Here is a 19,907-nt window from a genome sequence, read left to right on the forward strand (position 1 = left end):
TGTGCAGCAAGGCGAAGGGGTCAAAGTATCAAAAAACCTCCCTCGTGCTGTAACTGCTCCCACTGGATTTTGTAGATGGCTAGTAAACGATACCAATGTTCTTACCATGCTCAATATGATCAATATTTCATTTATAAGTTGTAAAGAGCTAAATTACTGTAGTATAGCTCAGACCTGGCAGTGCCGCAACTCATGCATGGTGATAAAAAAACGAGAGAATAATGAAACTGCCCTTATAAAACCGTACAAGCTAATTTATATTAAAGCGACCTGAACAAAAATACATCATTTCTCTCAAAAGAACTACATATTCTGTTTGATAGCATTCAATTTATCAGAAACGGAATGCTGATGGCTTACAGGAGGTAGCTTCAGTGGTGGTTTGTTTGATAATATTCTTCACTTTGTTGTAGCACATAATTTAACTAGAAAGATCCAGAGATCCTATAACACGAACAATCAGTCTATACTTATTGGAGAGCTGGTCGATAAAGCTCTTCATTCATGCAGGTCAGTAATTGCCAACTATTTAGTCTCTATGATTGTGGAAAGAATTTCTTGGCATCAAAAGGCTGATTTCGGGAATCTGGATCTTGTGAGCCAAAACCATTTGCCATGTTCATGGGAGCAAATGCTGCATAGTAGAGGAAAGGTGTCAGATACCATCTGTAACATATGCAAAGGATATGTATGAAATCAAGTTTTGACACTTGAATATTATAATGAAAGCTTTGCAAAAGTTTGTAAATATTTATAAAAGACGAGAGAAATATCAGATACAGATATGATATATAATGCACTTATATATTCTGATGCCTGACTGAAGAAGCTTAGCTCCCAATATCTCTAGTGCTTCTTTTCCATATTGGAATGTAATAATCCTTTGATCATATTAAAACTATATAATCTCCAATTCAACCAGAGAGACATTGATTGAGATCACCAGTCTTTCATCCAATTAATCATTCCAAAAACAATTCACGGCAGTCAAGTTGGCCTGAGCCCAACATGAATAATTTTTGGTATGTTAATGAGGTCCATTTTACAACTGTAAACTAGTTCATATGTAGTAGAATAGCATAAAAAGAGACATATAATACTTGAGAAAGGAACTCTAAAGTTTTTGTGAAAGCAAAGAGAAAAGATCTCATCATAATTTCCAAAGATTTAGTTAACTTTTTGTTTAACTTATAATCAGTTGACCCATAGCTGATGATCTTTACTAGTAACCTGCACCATTTACCTGACAAAAAAACTAGGTCTTCTTGGATGCAAGAAAAGGATTAGGATGAGGTCTCGTGATAATTATTTAAGGCATACTATGTAGCTAGGAAAGCAGTTTAATCCTGACTGCCCCATGCAGTCACCACATTTGCTTTACATCCATGTGCACAAATTATGCCATCTGCCATTGTCATTAAAATCGTATGATCCACGATGCAGATCTCATCAATGGATACAGATAAGTTATCATCATAAGATTTAGATTTACAATGAATCATCCAATCTCTTGAATTGTAATCACCAAATTGATCATGTTATTTGCATATCAAATCATGCAGAGATACATTTATATAACTTATTAAGTAGATTTCTTTTAGAATTACTTATTCATCTCTAATAGGTCAAGATTGTAAAGGTGGCAAATTTGTTCCAGTTATTAACTTCTAAAAATTAAAACTAAACAAAAATTTGGGGTTCATGGAATTAGGATCAAGCAGTTTTTAATATTTTTACAACCATTTGTTAAAATCTGATCCTTTATTCCCTAAAATTATTCTACTTAAAAGATAACTGAATTGATAGGTGATGTATAAAAGATCTATATAACTAGGCATGATACATGTCCCAAGAGACACACTTATATATATGGCCTTTTATTATTCATTCATCTACTTTGTAGTTGAATCATTCTTCAAAGTCTAACAGTTTCTTCTATTTCAAAATTTTTCAACAAATAAAAAAATTTCTTACAATCCACGATTTGATCCAATATAATACCCTCTATGATTTACAACTTGATCCGATTTTATCAACGTCTGCTCATTGGACCAGCAATCTGTTTGAACAAGGTGAAAATTTCAAGTACCTATCTTAAGCTTATCAAAAGGGCACCTACACAACCAAAAAGAGGGAAACGTAACTGCAGAACAACATGAGCTTCTGGATATCAAGATCTTTGATTGATCACTAAGAATCATTGTTACCGAGACACTTCAAAATTTAGGTCTTTCATGTCCATACTCCAGACACTTGGACACCTTATGATGCTCCTTGACGCATCATATTAACAAAGAAAGATATCATCAAATTTATATATCAATTTCTGGCATTCATATCTAGAAGCTTTCTAGTATAATCTAACATAACATTGAGAAAAGATTTTGTCAATTCTATTGGATTAAAAGCAACTGGTCCAGCAAATCATTCATTGTAAACCTATATTTGTACATATTTACAAATAAATATTTACAATATGGATGGGTACCTATATCCAATTTTTTGAAGGTTCTTTTGTCCAACTCTATTGGGCATTTACCTTCATGTCAGGTGTCCAGGTAACATTTCTAAGAAGCTTCTTTTACACAAATCTTAAAACTTACATAAATATTTAGATTTTTGGGCGTGTCTATTCATGCTCTGGTATCTTATATATGTAATTTTATAATATCTGATTCATGGTGCAAAAAAAGAGGTGGCAAGTACAAAGTGAATGAATGACTCACAAAAAGAAAGAGGTAAGAGAAACTTAATAGTAGCTATAACCTTCCCATTCCTTCCCTTTTGTGTAGACTCTTTCCATTATCAAGAGTTGGTTCCCAACATCATGAGCCTAAACCTGTATGACCAATAAGAATGGTTGCCCTTAATAGTAAGATTGCAAGTCCCCACCCTCTCTCGAACTCTTTACCTACGAATTCCTCAATAATGTATCCAGTTTTAAAATCAGGTTAAAAATGATTGTAGAAAATTCTAAAACTTTAAGAGATCATGTTTTGATCCATAAGGCCAGCAGAATAAAGATAAGGTGTAGTTAGCAAGGATATTTTTCTCATTAATTGGAACTTCCTTTTACTTCTATTTTTCAAGTGCCTACAACTAATAACAACTACCGGCTAGGTGTCATGATCTGTACCAAATATATTGCCATCACGCCATTTCTTACAAAATATAGAGGAATAAGCAACATACAAATTTGTATTGCTATGAAGGAAGATGTTCTTAGTACAAACACCATCCTCAAACCCCACCTCCAGCAACTAGGCCATGCAGACACTGAAAAAGGGATGATACCTCTAGGATCAGTGGGAGCTTTGGAGCATTTGAGCATAGTATAATCAGCCCTAATCAGCCGAAACATGCAACTCTCAATGATGGTCCATGTCAGCCCTTACAGAGGTACAACAAACAACAGGAGGCACAGGGAAGACAATAGACAGAAAGTGATATGCATGAACCAGCAAGCTTACATGCACTTGCCACATTATGGAAACTTAGTCAAGGTTCATGTTCATATGATGTAACTATAGTTTTATACTAATCGTCAACCTGCCGCAATCCTCCTCTTTTATATGGGTTTGAGACCAGCTATATACAAAACATAGGAGTTTACCATATTGGTGAAACCTTTAACAAAATATGGACCTATAACCAAGGTTCACCGTACCGCCTCGAATTGCCCGAATCGGGGTGTACTTAACTATACCAAGAGTGAATTGGCATAGTTCCACCCCTTGGTTCGAAAAAATCAGGCAAGGGAGCGGAAGAGGGAGAAGGAAAGAGAGAAAAACAGAGAGAGAGAGAGAGGGGGGGGGGAGAGAAAGGGAGGAAGGAAGGGAGAGAGGAGAGGGTGGGGGAGAGAGGCTGAGAGAGATGGAGGGAGGCTAGAAGCGAGGGAAGCCGACAAGGGCTCCCCGGTTTTGTTAGGGAAAGGGAGAGGAGGCGAGGAGGGGAAGGACAGAGAAGGAGAGGGAGAGAGAAAGGCCAAGAGAGAGCAAAAGAGAGGGAGGCCGACTAGGACTCCAGTGTTTCGAAACGAAATAGTTGAGCACTTTTTTAATTTGCCAGCTTCGAACTGAAATTTGGTGATAAAGGACAAGACTGTTGGAAAGAAAAGCACTCAAAAATGGCCATGCAGCAATGTCTAGATTGGGAGCTCCTACCTAATAGAGTGGGTATCTTCGTATTTGACTACCAGCATGAGAGGGAGAGTGAACAATCAAGATGGAGAGATTTCTGCTTGGGATACAACACAAATATACGAGGAGATAGATGTTTGTGTCTTGTTCTGGGGTGCTGCTGCCAATGTGGACTGGGGAGTTAAGTTGAGGATGGCCACTATGGGTCACAAGGAAGAGACAGCAGACCAATGGTGGAGCTCAAAACTAGTGGATTTTAGATGGATCACAACATGCATAATCCTAGCAGCAGGACTTGGGCAGGCCTAAGAGAAGAAAAGGACACAGAAAAGAAAGGTTTTGTATTCCCTCTAGGTAGGTTTCAAATAGTATGCTTCATTTATTGAAAACAACATCCAGCCTGTCAAATAATTATGTCTACTTCACATTTTCAACTATGACGTCAGGGGGTGTGCCTCCCAATGCGTGTCATGAGTTCGACATGGAACAGCCTCTCTGCATGTGGGCGTAAGGCGGCATACATTTACCCACCCCAGATCCCTCAGTGGCAAGAGCCTCGTTCACCGGACCACCATTTTTTTAACTATTAGATCACAGTTTTTTTTTCAATCATATAAAGTTTTTCTAACCAATATGCTTTGTCCATTTTAGTGCATAAGACACGGAGATCAAAGAGCATTTAATGAATGTTTAACAATTCTGTTTCCACCAGGTCAAATGGCCTCAATATTATGATGACCCCAAAAATACTATCTTGAACTCTCATTTTCACTCTGATATCATGATAATTTCTAACTTTGGAATGCAAAGCATAGTCTAATTGGGGCATCAGCCATATGCAATTAGAAGTATATATAAATTACAATTACAAACATGGTGAGACACTGCAAGAGAAAGAAATGGTGAAATTACTTATGAAGATACAAAAAGTGTACATGTGATGATGTAAGTATAACATCTACAGGAAATGCCTGAGACTGCATGAGAAACATGTCTATGAAAAGGTAAACTTAGAAAATTTCAAACTTAATTTGTAGGATGAAAATTGCAATAAGCAAGAGACTTATGTGCCAATGGCAATCGAATATGGACATAAGAGCAAATGGACAACCAGTAAGGAAATTGTGACACCTTATCCAATTATCTATCTGACTGTTATACATTATTGTGTCCACTTTCTCATACTTATATTGCTTTCCTCTTACAAAAGTAGCATTTAATTATACATATTTACGTAAAAGGAGAACATATCACATGTTGCATGCTGAAGAATAACACATTATTGAAAAGAAAAATATATCTAATACAAGTTTTACGCATAGAAGACATGAGAATTGGAAAACAAGTTACTACACAAACGCCACTTATAAGCTCCATTGCCCATTAGCTATTATGATGAAGATAACTCCGTGTACATATAACATTCTGCAAGTTGCTCAAGTATTTACAATCACTAGAAAAATTAAACAACAACCAATATAGATATATGAGCACACAAGGAATAACAATTTTAATATTATATGCATCTTTTATAACAAAAATTAAAGGAGAAGAGATCATAGAACCTACCTTTCTCTCTCATTCTTCTCTCTCTATCATATTCAAACTTGTCGCGAATTTGTGTAATCCTTTCCCAAGTATTGCCTTGTTTATTTCCTCCAAAGACCTGGTCCTGTAATCACAACCCCTCATATAATTTTTGTGTGTTCAAGGAAATTATACAAGGACAATTCATGTCATATGATCAGAGTAAGCATGTAAGCTCTTAGCACAGCCCTCTTCAATTCAAAGAATTCCATAGTTCAAACAGAAAACTGGGGGTCACAAAAGAAAAGAAAAAAAACAATTGAAAAAGTCTTATTGGAACTTTTATGATCTACAAATACCATGAGAGACAGATGACTTTAATTCAAGCAAAACTGCTAAAGAAACATGGAAGGCATATTTAGATGCAGACACAAGAATAATATAAAATGGAAATCTTGTGAAGATAATCAGTAAATGAGGTTAAGAGGACCAATGTACATCTACTGGCTTGTGTGCATGAGCAGGTCATAAGCGTGCAGCTCAAGTCAGCATGACTATGTGGCATGAGAGTGTATAAAAGGACATGCATACATGAACACATGCACACGTGCATCTGAAGCACAGACAAATTCTCAGCCTAGCAAAACCAAAAGAAAAATAACCACTTTCCACATAAATCCCAATAAGCAAAACATAGCTACAAAAATCCCCTTTTCTTTGATAAAAGCGTGCTTATATAGCACATGTCTACAGGGAGCCTGCAGAGTCCATAAGAATCAAATCTTGTAGTTCCCTCATCAAGGGTCCTTCCAAAACCACACAATTGCTGCTGCTGGCTCCATAATCAGCCATCCAATCTGCAGGTTGGGTGCCTACTCTGAAGCTATAAGTGGCTGAGAACTGCTGCAACTGTAATGAGATCTTCCAGATGTCAAGAAGGAAGGGACAGTAGTCCTTGTTCAGGCTGGGTAGTTATTAATCCAGTCTGACAGAACATTAGTCCCCCTCCATCCAAACTGAGTCAGAAAGGAGCACTTTAACTACAAGCATTTCATTTCTTTATAGTGAACATTTGACCAGTAGGTGTTTCCAAGAAAATGAACTATCTTTAAGGGTGTAAAAAAGAAAAGGGCAGACCTTAACCTCCAGCTACACCAAAGATAAACCTTAAAAGGAATACATAGCAAATAACGATTCATAACACTAATCCCAGATAGATGAGACAATACATGATGAACTTTTTTATGGTTTTAATGTTTGAATATCTGCAGCACTTCTATATAGTATATCCTCTGTTTCAGAAACAATAAAAGTCTACATCCATACCTTGTTTTGTTGCATAAGTTTTATATAAAGAAGTTTAATTTCTTTTCTTATCAGAAGAAGGAAGATCTTTACCAATACAGCAATGGTAACATGCAATCTTTCCCATTAGAAGGTGGTGCCTCAACTAATGAAAACTAAAGAGAAATCAGATTTCTATATAAATAAATAAAAACTTCTTCCCCTTTGTTGATCTGACAGAAACACATGCATCAACCATTCATTCGTACATAGCCAAGGCACGCCATGCAAAAAAGCTACAGGAATGTGCTAATAATTAATTTGTATAGTTCTAATATATAACATTCTTGCGGAAGAAACATAATAAAAATAACTTAAGTAAAATTGTAAATATTGACAGAAATACCTTATTTGCTTCTGCATGAGATTGCCTTCTCCTGCATTAGAGGATGAAAAATTTAAGAAATACTTATTTCATCTAAATTCCCAGACGATAGTCCTTCTTATAGGGAAAGTTATTGACTACCATAAAATTGTAAGTTCATTGCCCACTTCATGTGAAAAAACGGAACAGAGGGCAAGTCTGAAATGGAGCCATTTTTGAAGAACACGAGCTCTTCTCACTGTGTACATTGATAAATGATAGAATTTTTTGCATGTATACCCTCCTAAATATGTAAAATTGCATGAATACCCTCGTAAAATTACCATTAGCATGTATATCTTTCTTTTTTTTCTTTTTTGTATATGTACCCATACCATCTAACGTTGTTAAAAAAATAAACGATTTAAAGCTAAAATGACTGAAATACACTTATGGATAGATATGCAAAAAAAGTTATAAGGGTATACATGCAAATAGCAACTTTACAGAAGTATTCATGTAATTTCTCATATTTAGAAGGGTATACATTCAAAAAGTCTATTAAAAAAAGAATCAAAACTCGGCTGAAACTTACTAAGTCTTTTATGATTCAGTTGGATCGACAAGCCACAAAAAGATTGAGCCACATTATCATTTTTTTTTTTAAGATCATGACTCAGCCAAGTTGGAAAATTAGGTGATCATTTTGGTAATGCTATTCTCCATTTGATTTTGATATAATTATCATTATTAAATTTATGACATCTATATGTTCATTATTTTTTAAATGATTATAGCATATCAAACTTAAATTAATTATAGATGCTTAGATTAGTAAAATACTTTTTACTGATTTGTAAATGTTGAGTTATTGCTTGTTTTTTAGGCAAGAATTTCATAAAAGCAACATGATTCATTCTGTAAGAGTTGATATTAACATGAGATCATATGACATAATAATATTAATTTTTTTGCCATCTTTTTTTATTAAAAACAACTGAAGTATCTTTACTAAATTTTGATCAATTTTTATTGAATTTTTTAAAGTGTATACCCTCCTAAATATGCGTAATTGTATGAATACCCTTGCAAAGTTATTATTTGCATGAGTATTCTTATAAAGCTTTCTTTTTACGCATCTACCTAGGTATTTTAGTCAATTCAAATTTAAATTGTTTATTTTTTAACAGCATTAGATAATATGGGTACATATATAAAAAAGAAAAAAAAAAGGGTATACATGCAAAATAAGTATTTTATGAGGGTATATATGCAAATAGCAATTTTATGAGGGTATTCATACAATTTTGTATATTTTGGAAGGCATACATGCAAAAAAACCCTAAATAATATATAAGCGAAGGCCAAAGTTTTTTAACAAAGAGAATATTACTATTCTCCTTGCTTGAGGGCACTGCAAGAATAAATTTTGGACTTGGCTTGATTATCATTTCTTAAGTCTCATTATTAAAAGTACATGATTGGTCATTTAACATGGCTAGAAGAAAAACTATTAGAGCCCAATTAATATCTGAAATCTAAAGTCAAAATGTTGAACTGCAAACTAATTCTTTTTGAGAGTACATTAAAATGTGGATAAGAAAGTAAATAATCAACTAGTGAAGAGATATTTTACCTGAATGGTGAAAAATCTGAATCATCATCTTCAGCAGAATCATAGTTGGCATGATCTTGGGCAATTTTTTTTGAATAACCTTCATCCCAGTACAGCCTTTCCCAGTTCTCCCTAAGTTCCTGATACAGTTCCATATACCGTTTACACCAAGACTCATGTTCCTGTCAGTTTATTTAGCACAAAAAATTCAAATTAAAATTATTTTCGAAAATATTATATTAATTTTGATGACAGGGTTATGACTTAACAATAATTCAGTAGAAAGTCCACAAAGTAGTGAAGAAAAAAAATCAATAAGATAAACTAGTACATCGGCTAAACAGATAGCCAAACTAGAGGAATAAAACTGACTAACAAATGTCATACGTTTGGACATTTGAAGGCAACAGTAAAGTCAAGAAAAAAGATGCATAGAAAGCAATTTTCTGATATATTAACCAACATGACAAAATATGAATAAGAGATTGAGTAGCCAAAAAACCAAATAAAAAAAATCAGCTATAGCTAAGCTTTTCTGACTTTGTTTCCTTTTGAGAATTTCATCTTTTTCTGATTGATCCGAAGATACGAGTGGTAATATGATCTTACTCTATGTTTGGTTACGATCATGAGAAGGGGGATGCATGGGATTGGAAGGATAGATGGCCCCCATCTGCTATTTAGTTCAAAAAATATTAGGAAGGTTATGAGAAGAAGGGATTGCCCATCCATCCTGGCCCACCAATTTGCAACCTCCCAAATTGGAAGGATACAAGGATGGATGGATGGAGCATGTGATAGGGTTAAAGTTGCTTATACAATTTGACCTGCCAACCTTTTGAACCTAATATTACATGACATTATAGACATCCAGCCCATGTCCTTTTACATTCTAATTTTACAAAACCAGACTTAACTATATTCTCAATTTTTTAAACTGAAAAAGCATTACATGGTGATGTTTCAAATATACATTGAACAGCCAGCATTTGCAATTCAATCATTACTTAAAACATAGGCATATTCAGATTGTTCTTCAGCCAATAATACCTTCTATTAAATATAATAAAACTATTTTTATCAGCTAAAATTCATGATTTTTTTCTTCAAAATTGGTTATAAGCAACTTCTCTCACAAGGTTTGGAAATACACGCTAGTTTGATCCTCTGACTGCATGCTTTACATTTCTTCCAGTAGGAGTGAACGCTAAAAGGAAACCATTCCAGTAATATTTTTGCATGTGTGAAAATTCAAATGCATATCTTTAAAAAATATTACAATTGTGGCACAAGACATGCTGCAACTTGCCAAGCATTCACTTATAGGGGAGTTGAATTCTCAATCAAGGAAGAAAGTTTTTGACGATGGCTATACCCCAAGGAGGTCCTAAGTACATCCGTTTCACTCCATATGTACACAACTTTTCCACATCTGGATACACCTTTTTATGAACTATGCTGGAACATAATACAGAAAATATGACACATTGTAGCCCAGTTATGACACTTAACCAAATAAAATAGAAAGCAACCTAACGCCTATTGGTAAACACTTGCATAATGTGATCTAGCTATTTCTGTGGTCATGATTCTAATCTCGGAGGCCTATAGCGTAACTTACAGCAGACCCCTAACTCAGCCAAGATTCTGATAGGCGCACCCGTCCACAGCGGGTCCGAAGACCCAATCCCCGATATCTAGGGGCCTTCATCACCCACGATGGAAGCAGAGGGAAGAAGAGCTCGGCGTCTGCGAGAGCAACGGAGGAAGTGGGAGACGCTCGGAACGTGGGAAGTGGGAAGGCAGGCATGCAAGCTCGGCTCGACGTGGGAGATGCGGAACGAGGCGAAGAGACGAGCCCCAAAGCCACGCGTGTGGGGTACGACGAGGTGGACGTGGGACGAGGTAAGGGGGAGTTGAGCTCCGAAGCTCAAGGCGTGGGGTACGGGAGTGGATGAGTGATGGTGAGGAATGATGAGTGATGGTCCGGGTTTCATGGGAAAAGGGAGGAAGTATTTAATGTGGTGTATGCTTTGGGATATGGGACGTGAATTGAGTGATACTTGTATGGATCTTCTCTCACTCAAAGGAGAGTGTGTTATTTTCATTGCACTGGTCTAGCTCTCACCATAAGACGAGCTGAAAAATATATCATTCCGTTTCTCCCTTTTGTTCCCACTTGGCTCGACTTCATCCTTCTCTCTTGTTCACCTTTCCTACTTCTGATCGGGACCTATCAATTGGTATCAGAGCTGGCTATGTCTAACAAGGAAAGAATAGAGCGGTTGGAAGCTGAGACGAGTACCATGCGGGAGGAACTGCATGGCTTGGAGGCGCGGGTTGATGGACGACTCGCGGAGATCTTGGAGGCTATTCGACACCTTCAGATCACTGCTCAGTCGCCGACACCGTTCGAGCAACCTATATCCCCTCCTCAGTCACCAAGGGGGGGTGGTTACGGACGGACGGAGGAACTCGCGATGGTCCAACGACACCCACGGATGGACTTCCCGCGGTTCACTGGAGATGATCTGATTGTTTGGTTGGATCGGGCCGAGCAGTATTTCGACGGCCAAGAAGTCCCTGTCAACCGACAGGTAGCAACCGCCTCGTTCTACTCAGACGAGGAAGCTAACCGCTAGTGGCAGTGGTTACGACGAGCATACCAAGATGAAGGGGCCACCATTACTTGGAGGGTTTTCGAACGGGAGTTGTTGGCTCGGTTTGGACCCAACGAGTATGTGAATTTTAACGAGAAGCTCTCCCGAGTTCAGCAACAAGGCTCGGTACGAGAATATCAACAGGAATTTGAGAAGCTGGCTAACCGAGTCCGGGGTTGGCCACAGGACACGCTCATCGGAACCTTCGTCGGAGGGCTCAAGGAGGAGATCGCGAAGGAGGTTCGCATGAGGCAGCCGCACTCACTCCGGGAAGCAATCACGGTTGCTCGCATGAGGGAGGAAAGGTTGGAACAAAAGAAGAAGGCCACTCGAGGCGTTCAACCACGACTGACTGGGATCCCACGGATGCCCAACCCGAGTCTCCCTGCACCGCGGCTACCGGCGCCGACGCCGATCCAGCGCATCACATGGGAGGAGATGCAACAACGGCGGGAGCGAGGTCTTTGCTTCAAGTGCAATGACAAATTCACTCCAGGGCACCGATGCAAAACTCCCCAGGTTCACTTAATCGAAGCGGACCGAGAGGAGGACGCGGACGGAGATGGCGATGGGGAACCTGACCTTCATGGCGAGGGCTAGACCAGGGCAGAAGTGCAACCAGTAATCTCACTACACGCACTCTCTGGATGGACTGGACCGAAGACGATGCGGGTGATGGCACGAATACAAGGGCAACCAATGACGGTCCTCATTGACAGTGGATCCACTCACAACTTTGTGAGTGACCGCATAGCCAAGCAACTGCGACTCCCCATTGACTCCACTGTACCGTTCGAAGTCCGAGTTGCGAACGGAGACATCCTTCAGTGCCAGGAGATGTTCCGAGCAATGGAGGTTGAGCTGCAAGGGAAGAAATTCCTGGTGAACTTCTACACCCTGCCGCTTGTAGGGTTGGACGCTGTCCTTGGCATCCAATGGCTAGAAAAGCTGGGACCCGTGCTCTGCAACTAGAAGCAAATGACTATGAAGTTTTGGTGGGATGGACGGGAGTGTGAGCTCTCCGGACAACCGGCACGTCCCGCCCGAGCCCTGGGTTTCCCAGGGATTCAGCGAGAACTAAAAGGGGGGACTCAACTTTTTGCTGTCATGATTAGAGGCTTCGAGGTGCAACCCTGCAGGTCTGACACGAGAGAATGCCCCAGAGATCTACAGAAGCTGCTTCAAGAGTTCTCCCCTCTCTTTGAAGAACCCCGAGGGCTTCCGCCGGAGCGAGCTTTTGTCCACCGGATTCCACTCTATGACGGAACCTCAGCCGTCAACGTCCGGCCATATCGGTATGCTTACTACCAAAAGAATGAGATCGAGCGACAAGTCACCGAGATGCTGGACACCGGGATTATCCGAGAGAGTCAGAGCCCCTTTTCTTCTCCCGTCTTACTCGTAAAGAAAAAGGACGGCAGCTGAAGGTTCTGTACGAACTACCGGGCGTTGAATGTTGTTACTGTAAAAGACCGATTTCCGATCCCTACCGTTGACAACATGCTGGATGAGCTGCACGGAGCCAGCTTCTTCACCAAGCTGGACCTTCGAGCAGGATATCACCAGATCAGAGTTCACCCCGACGACATCCACAAGACGGCTTTTCGCACGCACAACGGCCACTTTGAGTACCTGGTGATGCCCTTCGGGTTATGTAACGCTCCATCAACGTTTCAAGCCATCATTAATTCCGTTTTCAGAAGGTTCTTACGCAAGTTCATCCTGGTTTTCTTTGACGACATTCTGCTGTATGCGCTACGTGGGAGCTCCATTTGTCTCACCTCCATACTACGCTCCAGATCCTCACAGATCATTGCTTTTATCTACAACCATCTAAGTGCTTGTTTGGGCAACATCAAGTTGAATATCTGGGTCATATCATCTCGGCTGCAAGAGTACAGGTGGATGCCAACAAAATACAAGTGATGAAGGAGTGGAGGCAGCCAACCACCATAACGGAACTTAGGGGATTCCTGGGACTTACTGGGTATTACCGGAAGTTCGTCAAGAATTACGGGATCATCGCCGCCCCTTTAACGGCCCTGTTAAAGAAAGGGAAGTTTCAATGGAGTCCACCGGCCAAGCAAGCGTTCAACCTCCTCAAAGAAGCCATGACTACCACCCCGATACTAGCCACGCCCAACTTTTCAGAGGTTTTCGTAATTGAAACTGATGCTTCAGATAAAGGAATTGGAGCTGTCCTAACCCAAGGGGGGAGGCCCTTAGCTTACATGAGCAAAGCGTTGGGTGTGAGGAAGAAAGGATGGTCCACGTATGCCAAAGAAATGCTGGCGATCATGGAGGCCGTGCGGATGTGGTGACCTTACCTGTTAGGAAGAAGATTTCATATCCGCAGAGACCAGAAAAGCCTTCGACACTTCTTAGAACAGCGTGTGAGTACACCAGAACAACAGAAGTGGGTCGCAAAACTCTTAGGATACGAGTATGAAATTGTCTACAAGCCCGGGAAGGACAACACAGCCGCGGATGCCTTGTCTCGCCAACCTGAAGCAGCCCTGCTCCATGCCATTAGTCGACCGCTCTTTGACATTTGGGAGGAGATCCGGGCTGCCACCCGAGAGGACTCCTATCTGCAAAATAAGATCCAGCAGCTAGACTCCAAAACCGAGTGCATGAAGGATTACGAACTCAAGGGAGGAGTCCTGTATTATAAGGAGCGGGTCCTGATTCCTCCGAGGTCACCCCTGTGCAACAAACTGATGGAGGAATTTCACAACACCAAGGTCGGAGGGCATTCCGGAGTCTTGAGAACTTACAAACGAGTCTCTCAAGCCTTCTACTGGAAAGCAATGAAGCAGGATATCCGAAGGTTTGTGGCAGAAAGTGTGGTCTGCCAGCAACAAAAATATGAAGCTCAAGCTCCGGCTGGATTACTGCAACCCCTTCCGACGCCTACGCAAGTCTGGGAAGACATCTCCCTAGACTTCATCGAAGGACTACCGCGGTCCAGAGGTAAAGATGTAATACTAGTTATCGTCGATCTCGCTGACCAAATACGCCCACTTCTTGCCTCTATCTCACCCGTATACTGCTAAAGAAGTAGCAGAGCTTTTTGTGCACCAAGTGGCCCGCTTACATGGGATGCCAAGGTCGATTGTTAGTGATCGGGATCCTGTGTTTGTGAGCACCTTCTGGCGAGAATTCTTCAAACTACAAGGGACCTCCCTCAACATGAGTTCGGCTTATCATTCGCAGTCTGATGGCCAAACTGAGGTGGTTAATAGGTGCGTGGAGCAATACCTCCGATGCATGTGCAGTCAGTACCCAAGGACTTGGGAGCACAACTTAGCTTGGGCGGAATACTGGTACAATACCACTTTCCACTCCACTGCCGGGATGACACCGTTTCAAGCACTATATGGGAGACTTCCGCCAACAATTATTCGATATATGGACGGTGTTTCAGTGGTAGATGAGGTCGACAAAAACTTGGTCGACCGCGATCAGTTGCTGAAAAAGTTGAAAGGTAATCTGGAGAAGGCGAAGAACAACATGAAGCAACAGGCAGACAAAAGACGGAGGGAAGTTACGTTTGAAGAAGGCGACTGGGTGTTCTTAAAACTTCCTCCGTACCGGCAGCAAACAGTCTTCCGCCGAGCTCACCAGAAGCTAGCACAAAAGTACTTCGGGCCTTATCGCATCACTGAGCGTATAGGGCCAGTTGCTTACCGGCTGGCGTTGCCGGAGACTGCCAAGGTCCATCCGGTGTTCCATGTATCACTTCTCAAAAGACGACTGGGAGAAGGACAAGCCACCTGCACTGCGCCACCACTGATACGGGAGGATGGCAACCTCGTGCTAGAGCCCGAACTTGTCAAGGACTACCGATGGGTTAACAAAGGAGGAAAGCTAACAGAAGAAATCTTGGTGCAGTGGCGTTCGCTTCCGGAAGAGGACGCAACCTGGGAGGACTATAGGCAGCTAAAGGAACTATATCCTAAGACAAACCTTGAGGACAAGGTTTCACCTGAAGAGGGGAGGGATGATAGGCGCACCCATCCACAGCGGGTCCGAAGACCCAATCCCCGATATCTGGGGGCCTTCATCACCCACGATGGAAGCAGAGGGAAGAAGAGCTCGGCGTCTGCGAGAGCAACGGAGGAAGTGGGAGACGCTCGGAACGTGGGAAGTGGGAAGGCAGGCATGCAAGCTCGGCTCGACGTGGGAGATGCGGAACGAGGCGAAAAGACGAGCCCCGAAGCCACGCGTGTGGGGTACGACGAGGTGGACGTGGGACGAGGTAAGGGGGAGTTAAGCTCCGAAGCTCAGGGCGTGGGGTACGGGAGTGGATGAGTGATGGTGAGGAATGATGAGTGATGGTCCGGGTTTCATGGGAAAAGGGAGGAAGTATTTAATGTGGTGTATGCTTTGGGATATGGGACGTGAATTGAGTGATACTTGTATGGGTCTTCTCTCACCCAAAGGAGAGTGTGTTATTTTCATTGCACTAGTCTAGCTCTCACCATAAGACGAGCTGAAAAATATATCATTCCGTTTCTCCCTTTTGTTCCCACTTGGCTCGACTTCATCCTTCTCTCTTGTTCACCTTTCCTGCTTCTGATCGGGACCTATCAGATTCCTGCCCACTTAATCCATGCATCTGTGTGCATCAGATTGTCACTAACCATCAGTAAAAGATACCAAATCTTTTGAGTAAATAAAAGTTAAGATACCAATCCATTATCTAATACAGAATCTTGACTAAAAAAATGAAACAACACCATCCAGAGTTTCTATTTATTTCTTTTAATATTTCTGAGTAAATGTGAGAAGGTTTCTCAGCAAGAATAATCTGTTATATTGCTTTTAAGTATGAAAAGGATAATAGCAATCCAATGGGAAAGAAAAAAGAGAACAGAAACAAATGAACGTTGGAGCTTGAGGACTATCTAAGTATGTGCAGTAAGATTGGAAAATGGAGGAAGTGTCTGCCATTAGTACAACGAAAACTTGATGGAATTCCATGAATGTACTAATGTTACAAGGCTTAAATGGATGCTGATATTATTGGATGAAAAGCGCACGAATTATTGAGAAAGGAAAAAAACCATGACAAGCAAATGTTCAGAAATGTTGCTTGATGGAGAAATGGTGAAAGAAACATCACAGCACTAATCATATAAAGAGGAGGTTATAGTGAAATTTGTAGCTACATATAAGGATAAAATTGTGATATAGCAAGAGAAGGCTTCTGGTGAAATCATAGCTACATTTAAATCCATCCAACCCAAAGATATAAAGTTATTTATGTATGTTTTTGATCGAAGCATAAAAGTAACCATGTTTATGACAAAAATCACATTCTCTTTGTAATCAATGGAAAACACCTAAATAAAAGCACAAGCAATAAAAATATAAAAAAAAACTTTATACCACCAAAGCAAGCTGTTAGAGAGAATCTAGGGTTTGAATATGGAATTGCATAACAAGGAATCTTCATGATTGCCATAAGTGATTGGCTTCATCAAGATTGGACCATTTGTGACAGGACTTGAATGAAACAAGAATGACTAAAATGCAAGGAATACCATAAATCCCACTGAAAAATCTTATTCCGACCACTTTTCCATCAATATATAAGGGAACAAATATTCTCTTGAGTTCTTGAGATAACTCTGGACAAGGAATAGCAGGGGGAGCGCGTACCGAGTCCTTGAGGATGATGCGAGTGCGACGCATGAACTGCTCGCGGAGCTGCTTGCGGCGCTTGTTGGGTAAGTTGTCCCTGGGGATGACGAACCGTTCCCGGTGCGGGACGTGCTCCCCAATCTCGTGCATCTCCCCGTCCACCACCCACCACTCCGACTTCCCCTCCCCCTTCGCCGCCGCCGCCGCCGCCGCCACCCGGTGGCCCCGCGACAACGGCCCCGTCCGCGCCCACCGCTGCTGCTGCTGCTGCTGGAGCTGGAAGAAGGCAGGCGACTGCCGCCTAACGAGACCTAGCCGCATGGAGGAACAGGCGGCAGAGAACGCTTCGCCTCTTGCCGTCGAGCCCCGCTTCCACGCATCAATTAGGGCGACGAAATGAAATGGATGAGAAATGCCACCTGTTTCTGTTTTAGCAACCCATTAACGGCAGTTGGTGCTTATGGCCCTCGCGCGATTTTCGCTGGGTCTGTGAAAGAGAGCCGCTTCGAGATAAAGGAAGCTGTAAGGCTGTAGTTTCTAAAAGTACTTTTAAATAAAATAAAAATTTTTAATAATAATTTTAAAAAGTTATTTTAGGACAGTTTTTTTTTTGGAAGAAATTATATTTTGAAGTTTTCAAAAAAAAAAATTATTTTTAGACTCAATCGAAAAACTAATTTTTTTGACTAAAATACCAATAATAAAATATAATAATTACACCAAATATGCCTTTACTAATTATTTAATCAATTTTATCACCTAATTAGAAAATTTTTTATATTATGAAAAATTAATTTTCGCTAATAATTATAATATTTATAACTTTACTATTGTATTATACCCTAAATATAATATTATATTACATTATAACATAATACATTGATATGTTATGTTAAATAATTTAATATTATATTAAATTATTATGCTATAGTATACAATATTATATTATGATATTATAATAATATTATATTACATTATAGTAAAATTATATTATATTATAAGTTTATGTATTAATATATATTATATTTTATTATATTTTTTTGTATAATGCTCTATAATATTTTTTATGGTCATTTTGGCATAGCAAAAGTACTTTCTCAGTTTGTTTATCAAACACATATTAAAATGACACAGCAATTTAAAAATATAGTTACCAAACAGCAAACAGTTTTTTATAAAAGTTTTACTTCAGAAAGCTCTACTGCCAACGGCTCTTCCAAAAGCCTCATTTAGCAAAGTAGAGCTTTTTTGATAAAGAGCTTTTTGAAATAAAATTTTATAAGAAGCTATTTACTATTTGGTAACTATATTTCTAAAGTACTGTAAAACTTTAATATATATTTGATAAACAAAATGACAAAATGATCATAAAGAATATTGCATAGTATTATACAATAGAACATGATAAAATATAATATATATTAATATATAAATATATAATATAGTATAATATTACTATAATGTAATATAATATTATTATAATATAGTAATATAATATTGTATACTATAGCATAATAATATAACATAATTTGATATTATATAACATAACATATCATTGTCTTATGATATAATATTATATTGTATTATATTTGTAGTATAATATAATAATAAAGAATAAAATATTATAATTATTATCATTATATTTATATTTTATTAATATAATGTTTTTATATATTATAAACGGATATTTTTTGTAATTGTAATATTTTGTAATGGGTATTTTTGTTAAAAAAAATTAAACTCAAAACAGCTTTCCGACGTATGCTAAAAGTGCTTTTTCGAAAAAGCTCTATTTTGGAACTTCTTCCATAAAGCTGTTTTAGCTTTCTAGCTAAACTAAAACAGCTTTTCCATTTTTTTTACCAAACACTCCTATTCCATCTAAAAGTACTTTTGAAGGGCAATAAAGTTCTTTTTGCCCACCTAAAGCTTTGCCAAACAGGGCCTAAGAGTCTTAAGCATAAGATTCTTATCGTATGGGGCTATGGGCCGTCTAGCCCATCTAGCCTATCTAGGCAAAAGCCGCAAAATAGAGAAAGGGGGGATCTGGTCTGGGCTAGAGCTCTGGGCCATACCATAAGCACCCAGTTTCAGGCTTCCAGCTGATTTGTTTGGTTTGTACCTCCGCAACCCACGGGCCTAAATAATTTTACATATTCGGAGCGGATCGAGTCGGGGTTGGTCGTAGGATTAAAAATCCAAAATTATCCAAATTTCAAATGGGTCGGATCAGGTCTGAATTCAATAAACCCAGATCCGACCAGAAAAATAGAATGAATCCAATTTTAGAACCCAACCCGACCCCATAGGTCCTCCAATTCGGGTTGGGTCCGTCGGGTCAGGTCATGTCACGGGTCAACCTGACCCATTTATAGCTTTACACGCTTCATAGTTTTTTAAGAAAAATTAATTTCTCACCCTTCCAATTACTTTGGTATAACAGAAAGTCCCTGTTGGCTGGAACATCTGTTGCCCAAGGTGACAATCCAAGAGGGGGGGTGAATTGGGTTTTTCTAAATTTTTGGTGCTTTAAATGCTTTCTTAGTTAAGAGCGGTGAATGCTTTCATAAATTACTTGAATGAATTAAACTAGAGTAAAGATGAAAGATAAAGCAAGAATAAGCATAAGAACAAGCACAACACAAACACAGCGATATATAGTGGTTCGG

At 39.5% G+C, this 19,907-nt stretch overlaps 1 protein-coding gene across 2 annotated transcripts; it reads right to left on the minus strand.

Annotated features, from left to right (window-relative positions):
* Window positions 1–228: 228 nt before the first annotated feature.
* On the minus strand, window positions 229–17,745 carry LOC103722133. Of its 2 annotated transcripts, XM_008812577.4 has the most exons (5): window positions 17,257–17,741; window positions 8,951–9,111; window positions 7,357–7,387; window positions 5,709–5,811; window positions 229–634 (listed from the first exon to the last, which is right to left on the minus strand). In XM_008812577.4, exons 1-5 carry the CDS (start codon window positions 17,557–17,559, stop codon window positions 537–539), a joined length of 696 nt encoding a protein of 231 aa, XP_008810799.1. In that variant the 5' UTR covers window positions 17,560–17,741; the 3' UTR covers window positions 229–536. The 2 variants fall into 2 exon arrangements, with proteins under 2 accessions (XP_008810799.1, XP_038975990.1); XM_039120062.1 differs by lacking the exon at window positions 7,357–7,387 and having other exon boundaries at window positions 17,257–17,745.
* Window positions 17,746–19,907: the final 2,162 nt, after the last annotated feature.

The sequence above is a fragment of the Phoenix dactylifera genome, unplaced genomic scaffold, assembly GCF_009389715.1.
Source record: "Phoenix dactylifera cultivar Barhee BC4 unplaced genomic scaffold, palm_55x_up_171113_PBpolish2nd_filt_p 000700F, whole genome shotgun sequence".
NCBI classification, from domain to species: Eukaryota; Viridiplantae; Streptophyta; class Magnoliopsida; order Arecales; family Arecaceae; genus Phoenix; species Phoenix dactylifera.